This window comes from Dysidea avara, chromosome 5 (genome assembly GCF_963678975.1).
Source record: "Dysidea avara chromosome 5, odDysAvar1.4, whole genome shotgun sequence".
In the NCBI taxonomy this organism is placed as follows: Eukaryota; Metazoa; Porifera; class Demospongiae; order Dictyoceratida; family Dysideidae; genus Dysidea; species Dysidea avara.
Genome location: NC_089276.1, coordinates 22,930,327 through 22,948,539, shown reverse-complemented (window position 1 = coordinate 22,948,539; position 18,213 = coordinate 22,930,327). Strand labels below are relative to the sequence as shown.

General features: G+C 36.9%; 1 protein-coding gene across 2 annotated transcripts; it reads left to right on the top strand.

Annotated features, from left to right (window-relative positions):
- The first annotated feature begins 7,349 nt into the window (after positions 1-7,349).
- Positions 7,350-18,192, top strand: LOC136257077 (leptin receptor gene-related protein-like). Of its 2 annotated transcripts, XM_066050192.1 has the most exons (8): positions 7,350-7,462; positions 7,555-7,567; positions 7,630-7,704; positions 7,760-7,782; positions 9,312-9,393; positions 9,441-9,499; positions 12,817-12,848; positions 17,914-18,192. In XM_066050192.1, exons 1-8 carry the CDS (start codon positions 7,450-7,452, stop codon positions 18,034-18,036), a joined length of 420 nt encoding a protein of 139 aa, XP_065906264.1. In that variant the 5' UTR covers positions 7,350-7,449; the 3' UTR covers positions 18,037-18,192. The 2 variants fall into 2 exon arrangements, with proteins under 2 accessions (XP_065906264.1, XP_065906265.1); XM_066050193.1 differs by lacking the exon at positions 12,817-12,848.
- The last annotated feature ends 21 nt before the right edge of the window (positions 18,193-18,213 follow it).

Here is an 18,213-nt window from a genome sequence, read left to right as displayed (position 1 = left end):
AACAACCAAAAATAGCAACTACAAATTAGCTAGTTGTTTCATGGATGAAAATCTCGACTGAGAGCATAACAGTAAGTTGGTATATTTAGGTAAAAAATTACAAACCAGAACAAAGGGTGCAAAATAGAAACAAGATTGAAAGGGTCATATGTAAGGAAAAAAATCTGTGGTTACGTGATACCAGAATGCCGGTTAAGAATATTAGAAACAGAATCATTGGCAGAGGCAGTTCTATCTGTCCAGTTAAAATTGCATGTGATGACAGTGTTCCTTGTACATACGACCACATGCACTACGTGTTAAAGCCATCAATGGTGTGAGTACATCTCAATTAACAATTATGGGTTTAATATTTTATTGTGATACTGTCATAGATATTCTATGGCTCTGGTGGCTGGGATACTACTTATGATAATGAAGGCCTGCTAATAACAAAAGCTTCTGCCATAATTAAGCTAACAACTACATGAGTGAACTTTTATATGTATATACAAATCAGTGAATGTTGGTTACTGTGACTGTAATTATATTCACAATCACCAACGTGTACTTAGTCATCTTTTAGTATATCTTCCCTCACATGATCACCTTAGTACCAGCTGCTCACATCGTATGTATCTCCAACATCTCAAAAGTTGCATAATGTTCTTAATGGTTATTTGCAAATCAATGGTTGTTACTTGTAACCACCAACTCACCACAATGAATTTTATTAGCAAACTATTATCAAAAAGAGGATCACACTACTTGGGTTTGACTTATATGATGAGACGCTGGTTTGGTAAAGTGGCAGAAATTGATTATTGCATGGAAATGATATTGTCAATTAAATATTGCTAGCACCTGCTAAATAAATCATTTCAAAGTGTAGCTAGGCCAAAGTGGATTGCATGGAACAGCTGTGTATGTACTGTGTACAAGTCATCGATTACTATAATTACAATTTATTACATAATGATAGCTGAACTACCCACATGTTATAGCTACATACAGTAGCTATATTCACAGATGCAAGAGTGTATTCTATGCAATAATACCAATTTACTTGTGATTTTGATCATCATCCAGTACTTCTGGCGCTATATGCCAGCTGACCCTCGTATTGTTGTATTTTATAATTCTGTTAGTAGCATCACAACCCCCTGCTATAAAGTAACTGTACACCATGTATCGCAATTTGGTATCAATGTATACTCTGGTGACACACTGTTATTATTTGCTCAATTTAGCAATTCATGTTGATTTTAGTGTATCAACCCAGCTTAACCAATATTCTTATTATGCTTGCACTAGGAAAATTGTTGATGGCTAGCTACCCTGCTTAGAAACAACTGAGCACAACGATATATAGATAAGCAGTATAGGAAACAAATTTAAGGTCTGCTCATATAGCTACTTTTGCTTTCCAAGTGAAACGTCTCATTTTCTATGTCAGGAAAGTAAAGTTGTTTAAATGATCCAAAATGATATTTTTGCACATCAGCTACTCTTCATTCAAATGTGAAATCTTAGCCCACTATGTGTTTCCAGCCTTCTATTCAGTAAACCTTGAGAAAAGTAACTGTCAAAGTTTTGAATCATTGAGTGTTCCAGGCTAGAATGCTTTCAGTGATCATGTGGGAGTTGATGTTTTAACTAAGGATATGTCAATCTAGGACCATACAGTTATTTAGTCATGAAAAGTTGAAGTTTGGGTTCAACAAATATTTCCAGTCAGTGTACCATTGTCCAGTGATAAAGAGAAGAGTTTCTAGACTAATCATTATAGAGAACCACATTTGAAAGTTAAAGCTGACTATGGCCTATTAGGCTAGTGGTTAATGCTAGTTACTGGTAACAGAAGCATCTATATAATCAAGGACAAAACTAGTCAGAAACATTTAGCAGTGCAGCATATACACCTGCTGACTGTTCTAGAGTCAAGGGTAGTGTGACTGCCCCTAACTGCACTATTAGAGTATCTTGATCTTTAAAAAAATCTGTGTCCTTAATTTGTCACATGCACTTAAGCACCTGTAATATTAATAATAGTCCTCATAAACTGGGGTTCAGGCCAGGTTTTCCATGCGGGTGAGTGACCAGAAACTAAGGTTTGACTTCTAATGGCATGATATATATATATAACATGATATTAGCTATATGATAATGTACTTTTGATATTTGCCTTTTTTTTGCTAATTCTGTAAGTATATATGACTGCATCTGCGACAATCATGCAGTGGCAGAGGAAGTAGTTGATATGAGGGGAGCTGACTGGAGTATAGGGTCTCTGGCAGCAGGAGGTCTGGGGGCTGTGCCCCCCAGAAGCTGTAGCCATTTTAGCTTTCACAATGTGTCAAAGTTCACCAAAATTAATTTAGCCCAGCTATAGCAATTTTATAGGTACAATTTAACTAAAACACTAACTATTAGTCAAAACGATCTATTTGCCAGTTAAAAACTTTTTTAAGCAAAACTAACTACAGGGTTAATGTAACATTTATAAGCAGTACAAAAAACAGCCTATAGCCACCTGGAAACACTTGATACAGTGGTAAGACACCAACTCTTAAAGTAAGAGGTACCTGGTTCGATTCCTGTCGTAGGCAACTTTTTTCGTTTTTTTAAATTTAAAAAAAAGAGCTATTTTTAGGAACACGTTTTTATAAAGGCCTTGAGTGTTCTGTTAGAGCACATAGATTTATATCACGGTTTTCAGCCCCACTCCAAGAAGGATAATTTCGGCGTCATATCATTCTAAGGGGGGCTAAGCCCCTTCACCCTTTCCGCCGTCTATGTTAGCAAGCTATCTGTGGTGAAAATCAATCCTGTCCATCATAATAATAAAATAAAAATAATAATAAAAAAAAAAAACAAAAAAAAAAAAAAACAGTTGCTTGTCAAGCCGCTCAACTCAACAAGTGTTGTACCGTGCTCATTTTGGACTCTACTTATGGTACCTGCCAAGGTTCTAACATTATATCGTCAGTACTGTTGTTTTTGTGCATGATTTTGCCAGGACACCGAGCGTTAATTTGAGTGATTAATGGCTGCTAAGCGAAATGCAACGTCTCCCCCAAACAAAGACTGTAAAAAACCCAGAGATGAGGATTGTATCATTTGCTGTAAGCCAGCTACTGATAACGTGATGTAGTGCGTTTGGTGTGAGTCTCAACTTCATGCTAGCTGCGTCAAGTTAAGTGAGGAACAGTGTATCTTGATTGGTAATGTCTCCAGTAATATTGTATTTTTCTGTACCCCCTGTCTTCAAGTACTCCCTGTAGCTTTCCAGTCTTACGAAGGTTTCTCACTTGTGGATGCACGGATTTCAACTATCGAGAAATCTGTTAGTGAGTCGCAGACTTCTGCACTACAGGGCCTGAAAGCTGAATTAACAACTCTCCAGACAATCACTTCAAACCTTGCAACAAAGATCAAGGATCTCTGTACTCAGAACACTACTCTACAGGATCAGTTACAGTCAGCTTCATCCGAATTGACAACTAAGTCGACTTAATGTTCAAGTGGCTTTGAAGCAACTAAGTCTACATTTGATGTAGCTGATGAAATATCTGATCGCGATCGACGTAAAAGAAATGTTATTGTCTACAACCTTCCTGAGGAATCTAATCGAGCTGCTGATAAAGCCAAATTTATTGAAGTATGTAAGTCAGTTAGCAATAATGACATCAGTATTGAGAAGTTATTCTGCCTTGGTTGGAAAGTACAAAATAAATACCGTCCCTTATTGGTCGGATTTGATTCTGAGACTGATAAGCAAAGTATCCTGTCAGCTGCTCCTCGTTTACGCTCAAGTAATGAATTTAAGCAAGTGTACATTGTAACTGACATGACTAAGCTGGAAAGGGAAAGACACAAGAAGGTTGTTACAGAACTCAAAAGAAGAAGATCAAGTGGTGAAACTGATCTTATTATACATAATGGAAACATAGTGTTTCGTCTTCCTCGCACTGAGCCCATGCAGCATAATTCAGCAGTACACACTTCAGCCCAAACACCCAAAGCACCCACGGGTGGATCAAGTCAGTCTTCCTGACAAAATTTCCTGTGACATTGAGGGGCTTAATATACTATACACAAATATTTACCAATTTTTAAATAAAAGAGATGATTTGGAATTGGCCATTGCTGGCAATGAGCCAGATATTATACTAATCACTGAAATTTTACCAAACGCTCACTGTAATGCATTAACCTCAGCACGTATTTCCCTCAATGGCTATTCTCCTATTTTTAATTTTGATCCAGATGTTGCTATCTCATCTTCTGTTCGTGGTGTGGGTATTTATGTTTCTGAGAAGTTGTCCTTCAGTAAAGTCAATTTTGATAGTTTCAATTTTGTTGAGCATATCTGGATTCAAGTAACTCTTAGAGGTCACGACTCACTGCTGGTGGACTGCATTTATCGCAGCCCATCATCTGACATATACCAAAGTACCATCAACTTATGTAACCTGATGTTATCACTCCAAGGATACTCTCATGTTCTCATTTGTGGCAATTTCAATTACCCAAATATCAACTGGTCATCATTGTCATGTAGTACATCATACTCACAAATGCTTCTAGATGCAATTCACGATTCTTACTTATCTCAACATGTAACAGAACCAACTCATTAGAGACCAAACATTACTGCTAATGTTTTAGACTTAGTTTTTTACTAATGAGGAAGCTATGATAAATACCATAAATTTGGTATTGGTTCTAGTGATCATGTGTGTCTTCAGTTCAATTTATTATGTTACTCTACTTGTACCAAATCAACTTTACCTAGATATAATTTACGCCAAGCTAACTTTGATAAGATGAGAAATTAGATTGAAGAAGTCAACTGAGATGAAATTTTGTCACCCCTGAACATTCAATCTGCTTGGCAATTATTTGCAAAAAATTCACAAATATTCTTGAAGACTGCATTCCTCAGGATGTACCTAGAAGGAAATCGTGTATTTTTATGAACCAAAGAGCCCTCAATTTAAGAAACAGAAAATGCAAACTGTGGAATAAGTACATCCATAGTAATTCTCGGGATGATTGCCTATGTTACTGTCAAGTAAGAAATGAACTACGAAACTTGACGAGACGTTTACGTTCTAACTATGAAATCAAGTTAGTCTCTCGAGCCAAAGAAAATCCTAAGCAGCTTTGAAAATATATTAACTCTCAATTAAAAGTACACCCATCAATTAACTCTCTTCATGGTCCTGACAATACAGTTTTACTTTCTGATAGTGAGAAGTGCACGTTGTTAAATAATTATTTTGCTAGTGTTTTTACTAAAGGAGGTCTATCCTCCATGCCTTCATTTTATATGCCCCATGTTGTGGATCCACTCAGTGACATAGAATTTACACCACAAGAAGTATATGCTAAGTTGTCTATGCTCAACCCAGCCAAAGCATCAGGACCAGATGGTTGGCCAATATTATCACTGAAGGAATGTGGACAACAGCTCAGTGTACCACTATCAATTTTGTTTAATAAATCTTTTAACTCTTCTACTTTGCGTGATGCTTGGAAAGAGGCTTTAGTCACTCCTATTTTCAAGAAAGGTGACCGCACTATTACTAGTAATTATAGATCAATCAGCCTCACCTCTCCTATTGTTAAAATGATGGAAAGTATTATCAAGGACAAAATAATGGAACACATGGTCAAATATAATTTATTCACTCCTCACCAACATGGTTTCACTGCTGGAAGATCTTGTGTTACCCAACTACTCATTGCCTTAAACTGTTGGACCAAACCTCTTGAACAGGGCCACTCAGTTGACATTATTTATTTCGATTTTGCTAAGGCCTTTGATTCAGTCCCACACACTTGATTACTCTCTAAACTGGAGTCATATGGCTTAACAGGGAACCTCCTAGGCTGGTTAAAAGGCTTTTTAGTGGGCAGAAAGGAAAGAGTAGTTACTAATGGTGAAACTTCAACTTGGTGTAATGTTCTCAGTGGTGTGCCTCAAGGATCTGTGCTTGGTCCCCTGTCGTTTAATATTTATGATAATGACATTCCTATCCAAGTCAGTAGTTCTGTCTTACAATTTGCTGATGATTTAAAAATGTTTCGTGTAATACAGGATGCTCAGGATTTTCAGCAGTTACAAGATGATATCAACAAGTTGTTGGCTTGGGCCAACAAGTGGCAACTAAGGTTTAACACCTCTAAATGCTTCCTACTGCATCTTGGTCCACCACATGAGTATGGCGAGTACAATATTCAGGGTACAATAATATCTTCCTGTGATACAATCAAAGATCTTGGGGTACTCATTGATGACAACCTTAAATTTCATTCCCATGCCACATCTGTGATCTCCAAAGCTAATCGGACACTGGCTAGTATTCGGAAGACCTTTCATTTCACAGATAACCACATGTTTGTTACTCTTTACAAGTCTTTGGTAAGACCAGTGATTGAGTATGGTAACATTATTTGGGGTTCACACTACAGTCTTGACCAACAAAACATCGAAAAGATCCAGCGTAGAGCTACAAGAACACTTGCTGGCTTGAAAGACACCCCTTACACAGAACGTTTATGTATACTGGGCTTACCTTCATTGCAATATCGTCGACTAAGAGGTGATATGATACTACTATACTGTCTTGTTAACAATGATATTGGCATTGATTTTTCTGACCTTTACCATCTCCTCAGTCACTTCTACTAGAGGCCACATGTACAAGCTATACAAGCCCCATGCTACCACCAGGGCAAGATGTCACTTTTTTTCAGTAAGAGCAGTAAATTCTTGGAACAGTTTACCAGATTATGTAGTTACGGCACAGTCTCTAAATGTATTTAAGAACCAGCTTGATGATTTCTTCTCAGATCAAATGACTCCGGCAAATTGATTTTTAATTATATTGTACTAACATTAATCTTTTTTTGTAATGATAAGGTATCACAGGCTTTTGCCTTCTTTCCTTTTACACATAATAATTCTCTAGTTATGACCTCACGTGATCCTTGACGTATCCTGCAGGGGAAAGTCGGTAGAAGTACCCGTAGGGCATTTTGCATGAGTTTATCTGTTGACACAACCAGAAACGTAAAATGTGACCGGGTTTGCGAAAAGGTACCTTTTCCACACATTTTACATGCCAGCAAACAACATGATGTAACACTTGACTCCTTACACTGATTAACTTGCTCTTAGTTTCAAAATGCAGTCAGATACTGTAGCTACACTCATGGAAAGTTTCAGGCAATTATATGAAATGATCAAAAAGTTACGAAGCTTCAAAGTTCAAAAAATGGGTCAAATTGTGTGAAAAAGGTACCTTTTCGCAAATCCGGTCACAAATCTTTGTTATTGTCGCATCAAAATTAACAATTGTGGGTTTTAAGTTTGTCACGTGATCGTTATTTTACACTCGAGTTTACACTCGCTTGACAGTGGTTTGACACGAAGCGCTTTTAAAGAGAGGCACACTGGAAATGAAAATCCGCTGTGAGTTTCTTATCATATAGTAATCACGTTTACTTGTAGTCATTTTCGTTGTACGCACTATGAATCGGGAATCCTAATGACGATGAAAACAGCCTCTTTAGGAATGTAAGTTGGAACTGTTTGTTTGTGTGTTTACTGTGTGATAATCGTGACTGTCTACTACACAGACTGATAGGGATGGCCCTAACAGGATCTGTTGGACTACTGTTGTTATTGTTAGGTTGTGCCCTACCACCCTTTAGGTGAGTAGTCGCCTGATGTATTGTGAGTAGGTTAGTGGTGATTTTATTACTGTAGTAACTGGTGGCCAATGTTTGTTGGTAAGTAGATTGTGATCAGTGATAATGTTACATGGGTAATACTAGATGTTCAGTTATGTATTGTATTGTGGACGACAACCAAACATGTAGAAAATGGTCATGTGATCCACATTACTTCTCCGTGTGTAATGTTATGCAAAACAACTACATTGCTTATTAAGGGTGTGGGTTTTATTTCGATAATAGGATTTGTTGCCTTTCTAATTCTTATGCTACTGATTAACTGTTGAAGTAATTGAATTATTGCTGCTTGATTCTTTGTTTTAAATATTAATTTCTATATAACAGAAACAGGGTATTCGCTATCAATTTATTTGGTACCATTTCTACTGAAAACATGATTTCACTGGTCTAGGTACAAACTGTGCTGTTCTAAAAAAGTACAATGCTAGATGCATATCTGATGAAGAACAGGTTTATTCAATGAGCACAAAGTTGTGTACTGGACATGATACTTTCATTGATTAAGAACGTACATTAGATACTCTGGATAGTGCTTTCTTCTTGCTAGCTTGATAGTGGGTGTGATGAATGCGAATGGTTTCACTACACGTTTTACAATTTTTTTGCTTCTGAAAACAGAAATCGTCTATCAGTGACTTTTACAGGTAAACAATTGATGAAGACATTGGATTCTTAGCAGGGCATTACAAATGCCCTAATGTAAAAGACTCCCAAAGGAAGGGGTTGCATAAAGCACAGACAGCCAAATTGATATTATCTTTTCTTGTCATTGTTTAGTTAACAAATGAAGTGACTATTTGTTAGTACATGTTACGTGTGCCTGATTACCTGTAGTACTTGAATACCTGTAATAGCTGTCTCCTACCTGCAGTACGTCAAAAGGCACTTGCCGAGTTGATGTGCTGGTTAGCTGTTATTGAAGTATAGTTGTCTGCAAAAGTTAGTCAGTCAGAAAATCCTGGTTTTCTGGTTGACAGTAATTTTTTGCCAGGAACATGCAATTGTTTGTGATTTCTACTATGTAGTGCTACCATACTATGTGGAGCTCCCATACTTACGTTTGTTACAAAGAACATCTTGTTTAGTTCAAAATTACTGAACCATGCTGTGAGAATTATTGCAACTTCATGCTGTCCTCGAGAGTGTGCCTATATTTTTCTGTTGTGTTTGTTGGAGCTTCCACCAAATATCCAACATGTGTTGTATAATGGAAGAATTTGGAACATCCAGGTTATCATGTTAAAAACATGTCTGCCTACAAGTCCGTGCCCAAGTTATCAATTGTATGTTATTGAATCACATGTTCTAGTTGCCTGTATGTATCCTGATAAACACTTCTGGTGTTTATAGTTTTGCTGTGCTGCTAATTATTTGCTGTGTATATAGTACTACCACTTGCCACTCCTAATTCGTCTTCGTGTACAATTCTTAAGTGACAGTATGTTGCTTGCTTGCAAAAGTGACAACACACTAGGTGGCCACTAAAATAACTGTCCTATAAGAATTGTATGCATGCTAAAACAGTTGGTTATAATTATATTATTATCAAGTCTCTCCTGAAATAGTTTGCTTTTATATTCTTGGACCTTTTCCTTTGGCAATTGCCAGAAGACTTGATCGTCACGATGTCTTTTCATCTGACTCAAAGTAAGTCTTTGGTTTAGTATGCATATTATCAGTGTTATAATCCGCAGCCATGTTGCCTATGAGATTGCTTACTTTGTGTCTTCATTCATTGTTGTATCAGCTTTTGGTGAGTTCATTGGTGTTTAGTAGAGTAATTTACTGTGCTGGTGTAAGAAATCATTTTCTGTAAGAGTTGTGTGTTGCATAGATTCAGTGTACAATATAAGGGAAAATTATTGCTCGGACAGAATGGCCGATCAATAGTAAATTTGATTGGCCATTTCTGAAATTGCATGGCCATAAGATAGAGGTGTACTATCCTAGTGTGCGAAGTACACCCCACAGTGCGAAGCACACCCTGCAGTGTGAAGCACAAGCCTTCTAGGGGGATCTAGGGGCATGCCCCCCCCCCCGGAAATTTTGAAAAAGGATCACTCTGAGATTGAATCTGTGCCCACTTTCAGCTACTTATCACTGAACTTTAAACACATGCATTTTATAGAGAATTAATTGTTCATTAGTAATACAAGTACAAAATTTGTGTTGCTGCATACATATTTTACAAAAAAACAACAACTATGAATCAATGTATTGTACAGCCAGTTTGTAGAGTTAGCTGGGCTAAATGCTTTGTTACAAGTGGTGTTGAGTCATCACAGATTGAATTATCAACTAGCTATTACTAAAGTTTCTCTTATGAATAGCAATAGATCAAAACTTACTCTCGAACTTTCCATGTGCAGAACACTTTTATCACCTGACTTTCATTCCACTTTCTCCAGCCAGTACATTCTCTACAGACTCTAACCACGAAATGGCCATCTTTAATCTTATACTTAATATCGTACCTCCACTTCGCAAACATTACTTTCTTTCCTTCTCCTGGAAGGCGCCACTCGTGTAGTCAATGTAGTGATCGCTTCTTCACAACGTCGACAGTAACCCACAATCGATAATTGGGATAAATATGAGGTGCAGTGCTCTAGTTTACGCATGCACATTGAGTCAATGCTTCGATGGGATCGAGACTTCACATAGCGATTAAATAGCTTTGGTAAGGAAAGGTAACGATACAACAATAATAATAACTATAATAATACATGTTATAAAGACTAATAATAAAGAATTACAGTTTCAAAAAATTTTGATCAGCACAAATGGCCGACCAATGGCTACATTGATCAGTCAACAGCATCAGTTGGTCGGAAAATGGCCGATGGCCGACTGTTATATTGTACTCTGTAGATTACTATTATTATAAGAAGTTTTACTGCCAGAATTTTTTTGCTTTTTCAACAAGGTGTATCCATATCCAGTAATAGGTCAGCTTTGGGTGTGCATCTGGTTGAGTGAAAACCTGACTAGTTTGCATAATTCTGTTGATTTTAAACCAGGCGCGTGCCCACAGCCGGCTATGGATGTGCGCCTGGTTTACTGAAATTGTTTTTGTAAAAGTGTGTGTGTGTGTGTGTGTGTGTGTGTACACCTATCTACCTACCTATCTATGTTTGTCCGTATGCACCCACGTGAGCAAAATCGTTAAAAGGAAAAAGCAGCTTTTACGTAAGAAATGAAAGCAAAATGAAGGCTATACTTAACTTCCGCACAGGTAAACTTTGCTCTGAGGTGGTTTCTTTTCAGTGGTCTGAAATACAGGTGTGGCGACTCTCCTCAGACTTTGTGAATTACCTTCCCTTCGGGCTTTACAGGCGTTTAACAATTGAGAAACAACAGTGCTAGCCTCGTAGACTACCAGGAATAGCCTATCCCTTCAAGTTGGGAAGGGGGCGTATCCCCTACGTATGCGAACAAAAATGAAGAGCAGCTCTGAGGCTTTGTCGAGAAAATTTGTTGGAAAAAACACAATAGTCGAACTATAAAACAGCTTTAGAAGATACTTCTGTGCGTAATATGTTGTTAAAAGTGGTTTGTTTAACAAGCGCTTCCTTAACAGTGCATAGCAACGTAATTGAAGAATTACGAAAATTTCATGAACTACAAAATCCGAGAACTACAATAAATTAATTATGTATTATTGCACAACCAAAAACCTATTGGTTAATTCCAGATGAGTTAGCTAGCTGCATGGCGCCTGGTTTTTAGAAGTAACACAACATCAACTTGTTTTAGATAATGCCACTGTAATACATTGGGGAAAAAAACACATGCTGCAAAAATAATTTTATTCACATTTTAATCATTTCAAAGAACAATTGAATTGAAATATCTAATACATCACTACATTCTCCTCTTTAAAACACACGATAATGTGTAATGCAGCTGGTGCAGGCATACAACAGACAAGTGCATATTTTATGGGAATCGAAAAAAACCCGGTTTTCTTGCATCTGTAGCTTAAAAGAAATCAACTCTTTTTTACTATGGAAACTTCCCTGGTCCTATTCCTAACATGAGCTGGATCCGTCCAGCCATCACCAATATATACACCTTCAAATTTCATTTTAGGTTCTTTGTATTTTCTTTTTGCTCATGGAGAGTAAGAAACTCTTTGTGTTTGTTTACACTGCGGTATAACATAACTTTACCATCACCATTTATAAGCTTGAACAGCCTTCTCATAGTATGGGTGGATAGAGACAAAAAATCTTATGAATGCCCTAGTTCATGGTGAATAGAATGACACAAGTCCCAACTCTGTAGCCTGTTGCACTCGTGACGTAATTACGGTATGATTGATTAAATAAGCTGTAATTTATTTTCCTTATAGGCACTGTACTAATCAATTATTTTGCTCTTTTTACTAAGTTCTCACCAGATTAGGCTGAAACTTTAACAGCTCATTTTCCTTCTTAACAACAAAGAGGTCATAAAAATTACAAACTAGGTTGCTCAGTGGGATACAAATAATGAATTTTGAAATACATGAAATTACAGTAGCTATCTAGTTAAAACTTTATACAAAATTTTGAGGTATGGATTTTTGCTGGTAAGAATTGTCAAGAGTTTTACTTTGCTCATTTTCATCATTCTATATATATGTAATATATTTCTTAATTTTCACAAAATCTGATATATTGTGACTTAGGAATAATGTTACCTGACTTAGGAACAATGTTACCTATGAATTTCACATTGTGTGTACATACTGTATGCATGGTTCAATTGGCATTTCACTATGTAAATTGGAATATTGTCAGGATTTCAGTCTGTATACATATTTCAAAGTTTCCAATGTACGGTACCGCTCAAACACAATGTCGTCTCACGATTTAAAAACTCATTAAATGAAGGGCGTGGCACCTGCTTCACTTGCAAGTATTCATCCCAAATGAAACGGGATGAATACTCATGAGTGAAATGGATGCCACACCCTTTAATCAGCAAGTTTTTAATTGTTTGCATTCTTGCGAGATTGAGCAGTACCGTAGTAGTCACCTTAGCATTGAGTGAACTTTCTAATATACTACATTCTGTATATTACAGGATTTACAGTACTCCTTGGTCATAAAGGAATAGTAAGTGTCTGTGTATTTGTGTGTGCTAATTTACAGTGTATGTTCATCCATATATGCGCATACAAGTGTAATGAAAGATTAGAAATTTTTGAGTAGGGATCATAGAAGGGAGGGCATCTACTTCAGTCTTGTATAGCCTGTCATCGATGGTATAGCCATAACCAAAGTAGGGATTGGTTGTCTATTACTATAGCTGCAGATATAGATGACCTCGTTTCATTGCTTTTTAAACCAGACATGTGCCCACAGCCAGCCAAAAGCCAGCTCTGGGCATTTGCCTGGTTAACTGTAATTGTTTTCCGAAAAGTGTGTGTGTGCGTACCTATCTATCTACCTACGTTTGTCCATATTCACCCATGTGAGCAAAAACGTTAAATGGTAACATCAGCTTGCATATAACAAGTAAACGAACTAAAGGTAGTTAACAAAGTGTGAGGAGAATTGCCACACCTGTACTTCAGACCGCCAAAAAGAAACCACCTCAGAGCAAAGTTTTCCTGTACGAGTTTTATTAACAGGCCTCAACTGATTATCAAGAATGACCATTTTTCTTTATCTTCAGCTATGTTTCACCCATTATAATATGGTGTTGCAAGCAAAGGAGTGCTCCTGAATTCAACCAGTCAATACAGAAATCATCTCCATAATGTATGCAATGTAGTTGCTACGGTTGACGAAAGGCACATCTTGGGATAATCTTGAACAGTAAAGAAATCAAGCCCAGAGCATTAACCATAGTCAACTTGCTAAGCTAGTTTTCAGGTACGTATATACTTTTATTAGTGCTCCCTTCCTGGGGCTTTAGAAGATTGACTAATGCTACTAGATTACCTTCACGTGATTAATAGTGTGTGCAATGTGAATTATTACAAGTAAGTACATGGTGAACCCTTATTATTGCAGGTATTTAATTTTTTATGCTTTTTGTTTGTGGGAAAAACAATATCCTTATGTAGCATGTACTGTAACTGAATACCAAGGCACTGTGAAGGTGATAGCTAATTTCTGGTATGACAGGAAATTCAGAATTTCTTTGTCTCCACTTTTCAGTGCAGTGGAGTTGTGGACTATCAGAGTCTTGCTTAACTATGTAATGGCTGTATTTGGCAGCAGGTGTATGTTCTATTAGAGTAAGTATATGTTTTATAAGAGTAGATAGGTATATAATTAAACAAGCTTTAGTTATCTACTTTACTTAAGGTTACGGTATAGTCACGGGAAATTTTGCAATCAAATTTTGAATGTTTATCGATACTTTTTGAGAAGCCCATAAAACCAGTCTAGCAGCATGAAATGAAAGAAGGTGAAGCCCTTCATATTTAATGTTTTTATGTAGCTACAGTGTAGTTTGAGGCAGGTGGAACACTACAAGTTGTTGTAGCAAGACAGGTAAGCCAGCCTGTACATCGCTCAGCTCCAGCTGTCACTACCATGTTTTTTCTGCGCCAAATACAGCAAAGCTGTAGGCTCTATTGGCATTTCTGGGGCATAGTGATACTGTATATTAAATTTATTAGGTCCTGTGGAAGCGTTTTTGGCATGTTTCTTCCCAGTGACAGAGATACAAGCCTCAGAGCGCTTGTTTCACTCGAAAAAAAAACTACTGAAAGTTCAATAAAACCCCTATACGACCAGTAACTTTAAAAATCGCTTCAACAGGACTTAGATATTTTAGTTTTTTAGTTACTTGTGTTGAAATTATAAGGATTCAGTAATCTGTTTGTCTGGTTTTAGGCAGCATGTTTTTATAAAACATTGCTCTATTGTGGACCACACACCAAAGAAGAGTTACTGTTCTGCAGTAAAAGAAACAAACACAATTAGTTGTATTGCTACCGCAACACAGTTGTTGAAATTATTTATCCCTGCTTGGTGTTTTGAATTTGTTCCGCCCACGCATTTTATACTATTCCGTAACCTTAAAGTGTAAGCTTACCACCAGTGATCCACAGAATTGTCATATAGATACCTTGTTTACTCCGCACAGAATTTTGGTGAATATGTATTTACACAATACGGACATGCATGTGGCAACATTAAGTATCTCTTATAGCCTAAAACTACATACTGATTGGAGTCTGTTCGCTACTTGGAGAAGTTTAAATGAACACTGTAACTACAGTGGCTTGCTTGTTAAGAAGTAATGAACAACAGCAATTCGCATTTCCATCTTTCAAAATTCTTGCTACATTAAGTTTGATTGTGGGTTTAATCGCATAAATTATGGGAAGTTAATGGAGAAGCAAACAGAACTTGTCGCAAGTTGATAGGAACAGCCACCTGGATCATTTTACAAAAGTATGTAAGGGTTTGTGTGTTTCCTTACTGATAAAGTTAGTTTAGATAGTTAGTTAGTTACATGGCTAGATCATTGTTTAGCATTAGGGTAAAACCGTAGGTATCAGTTTAATCCTTGTTACATAACAAGTAGAAGGACATAAATTGTATAGCCATAGGACATACACTTCGAAAGTTACAGTGCTCTGATGCATATTTAGATCTAATTTTCTGGCTTAAGAGTTAAACACCATTATGTTTATTGTCTTAGCTCCTAAAATCAATGCTTGAAAACAATGTTTAATTAATAATTAATTTACTTAATTATAATGTTTAAGCCCTTATTTTCATAATCAATTGTGGCACTACTCAAGTACAGCTACGACCAAGGAAATGCAGTATGTGTTCTGTATTTTATCTCAAGTTCCAAAAAAATAATAAAATTGAGTACAAAGGGTGTGGCTTCAGAAAATGCCCCTCTCAATTTCTTCATATTTCTTCTTAACTGCTCTAAGGACTGCTGGCAAGTTACATACAATTTCCTAAATGTCTCAAGTATGATTTGCATCACGTCTACCAGGCAGACTTTAAAAGAAAACTATCTTATTTTTTTGCAGACCGTTAATCTAGAATCTTTTTAAAATGAAAATAGAAACTTAATGGAAGATCAAGGAATTCTAAAACTAAACATACAAAATGAAGCACTATTGTTTAAAACTCTCAGGAAAATTGAGTAAACATATGGAAGTACTATGTCTAGATCCATAGTGCCAGATGACACAACACGTGGATCGGCTTTGCTGCTTTGTCCCATTTTTTATAGCAGGACCACGATTACTATGATCACCTTGATTAGCACACAAACCAGGTATAAACATGTAATTTGTACCTAATGAATATATTACAGTAGCTTTGGCTCCAATTTGCACAAACAAGCAGCAGCAAATAGCATGATAATTTGTGTGGCAACACCTCAGACATTACGTGGACCATAGTCCTGTAGGCGTTAGCATTTTTTAGTCCACCGACCACGTGTTCCATGAAGGCTCGTTAGTTTAAAGAGCCAATAATCTTATCTGAGGGACCTGTAAGAAGCCTGGCCTGAAATGTTGTAGTTTGCTGGTAAAATCTGGACTAGTTAATGTATTATGGAACTCTTGAAATCTTATTAAAGATTTTGAAATCTCGTCCCTGGTTTTGTTGAAGTTTGTCAATCCCTTGTCTGAATCAGTCACTAGTACTACGGTAAAAAAATGAATTTATTGTTATCACTTTTGTATATCGAGAGTTCATCAAGAAGTGAGGAAGGCCAAGACAAACAGCAAACTTTTGAATAAAGCAATTATGGAACAATCCACATGTTTCATTTGTTAAATTCATCAAGAGAAGCTTAATGGCACCTTGTTTTTAACCTATGAATGAAGTACGCAGCAGTTAAACAAATTTGCACAGCTGCGCAAGACAAATACAGTAACCCTTGACACTCCAAGGGTTAATAACACTTATGGCTTGACCAATAGGATGGAAGATGTTCATTTAAAAACGAAGTTATTAGAGTATCTCAAGTCAGCCTCTAGCCTACCAATTTTCACTATTCCTTATTTTCACTGTGCCATTATTATAAATACAACTAAAGTAATAAGGGGCGTGGTCATCATGTTTGAATAGATAGATTGTTAAGAGATGTGGTCTCTGCACTAGATTGTTATTGATCAACTAAGATCAATGGGAGTGGTCTCAAACCTATCGTGAAGTTACAGGCATCTACCAGGTGTCCAGTATCTCTTACAGTAGCATGAGCATTATATATAATTTAGTGGTGTCTAACTATGCTACTCAAGGAAAGTGCTTGATATGGTTTTGTTGCATGAAAAAGACAACGACCAGCCTGAAAGTGCAGAGGGCATGCACTCATTGGAACCCCAAAAGCACATCCCACTGGTGAGTTTGTTATTGTGTTGTAAAATGGTGGGCGCACGTTGGTTTGTTTAGCCTCCAGCTTGTGATTGTGGTCAGGTAGGCTAGCAGACAAATTTTAGCATGGGCAATTTCTATATCCGGCTGCCTGTAAGTGTTTTCTTGTTTTTAGTGCTGTATTTGGACCAATATTATTCCGTAAAGGTGATTTTCTAGTCTCGTCCCCAGCTGCCCACGCACTTGATCACGCGAAGGTCGTCTGGTGACTTTGGTCCACTTTCTTGGCCCTAGTGGAATATTGCTACAATGTGCTCATTTATGCTTACATTCAAATGAATAAACTTTTCATTCACTTAAAGGAGTGCTACTTTATAAAAATCGCTGGAGTGACTAATAAACGCCGTTTAAAACTTTATGTACGAAAACCTTCTTAGCATTCGACTTAGAACAACAATCAACGGCGAAGAAGCCTTAAGACAACTACAAAGCTAGTTTTGCAAGTGCATACTTTATTAATGCACACTTCCTGGGCCAAGAAGTTGGACTAATGTCACCAGATGACCTTCGCGTGATCAAGCACGTGGGCGGCTGGGGACGAGACTAGTGATTTTGTCCTATAAGATGTTTCTAAGATGATCTGTAACAGCGACGTTTTAGGTGGTGATTTTATACTTAAACAGTGCTAGAATTTGATACACACTTGTCTGTTAGGTATTTGCACTGACTTATATACCTTGACTGTATCACATGCTACCATGTAGTGTCTACATGTATATCATTGATAGAATCACTAATATCATGTGCTGTGTCATTGCTAGTGTCCCTTAGAATTTACAATAACACTTTTATCTTTTTTTTTTTCATCTTTTAGATTGAACCACTTGCAGCTTTATGTGTATCTATCGGAAATTTGTTGATGTTTGTGACAATATTTTGTTATTTTATATTCTTTCGTGGAGATGATGATGATTGGGAGTTTAGTACATTATACTGAGCCAGTACTTACACAGATGTATAATCAAATTTATAGCTTTAGTTTTGTACTTGTTGATTTGTGAGTCATGACAGCTATTGTGGTCATGTATGATGTGCATTCAAAACAATTATAAGATAATTCACTTTTTATTAAAGATGATACCTTTGCTTGGAATAGCAACAGAACTGTGTATGT

Bases quoted from the DNA above. Each gene is read 5' to 3' on its own strand.
- LOC136257077 (XM_066050192.1), top strand. The intron at 7,705-7,759 runs GTGAGTAGTCGC...TTATTACTGTAG, and splicing joins TGTGCCCTACCACCCTTTAG to TAACTGGTGGCCAATGTTTG. The intron at 12,849-17,913 runs GTAAGTGTCTGT...TTCATCTTTTAG, and splicing joins TCCTTGGTCATAAAGGAATA to ATTGAACCACTTGCAGCTTT.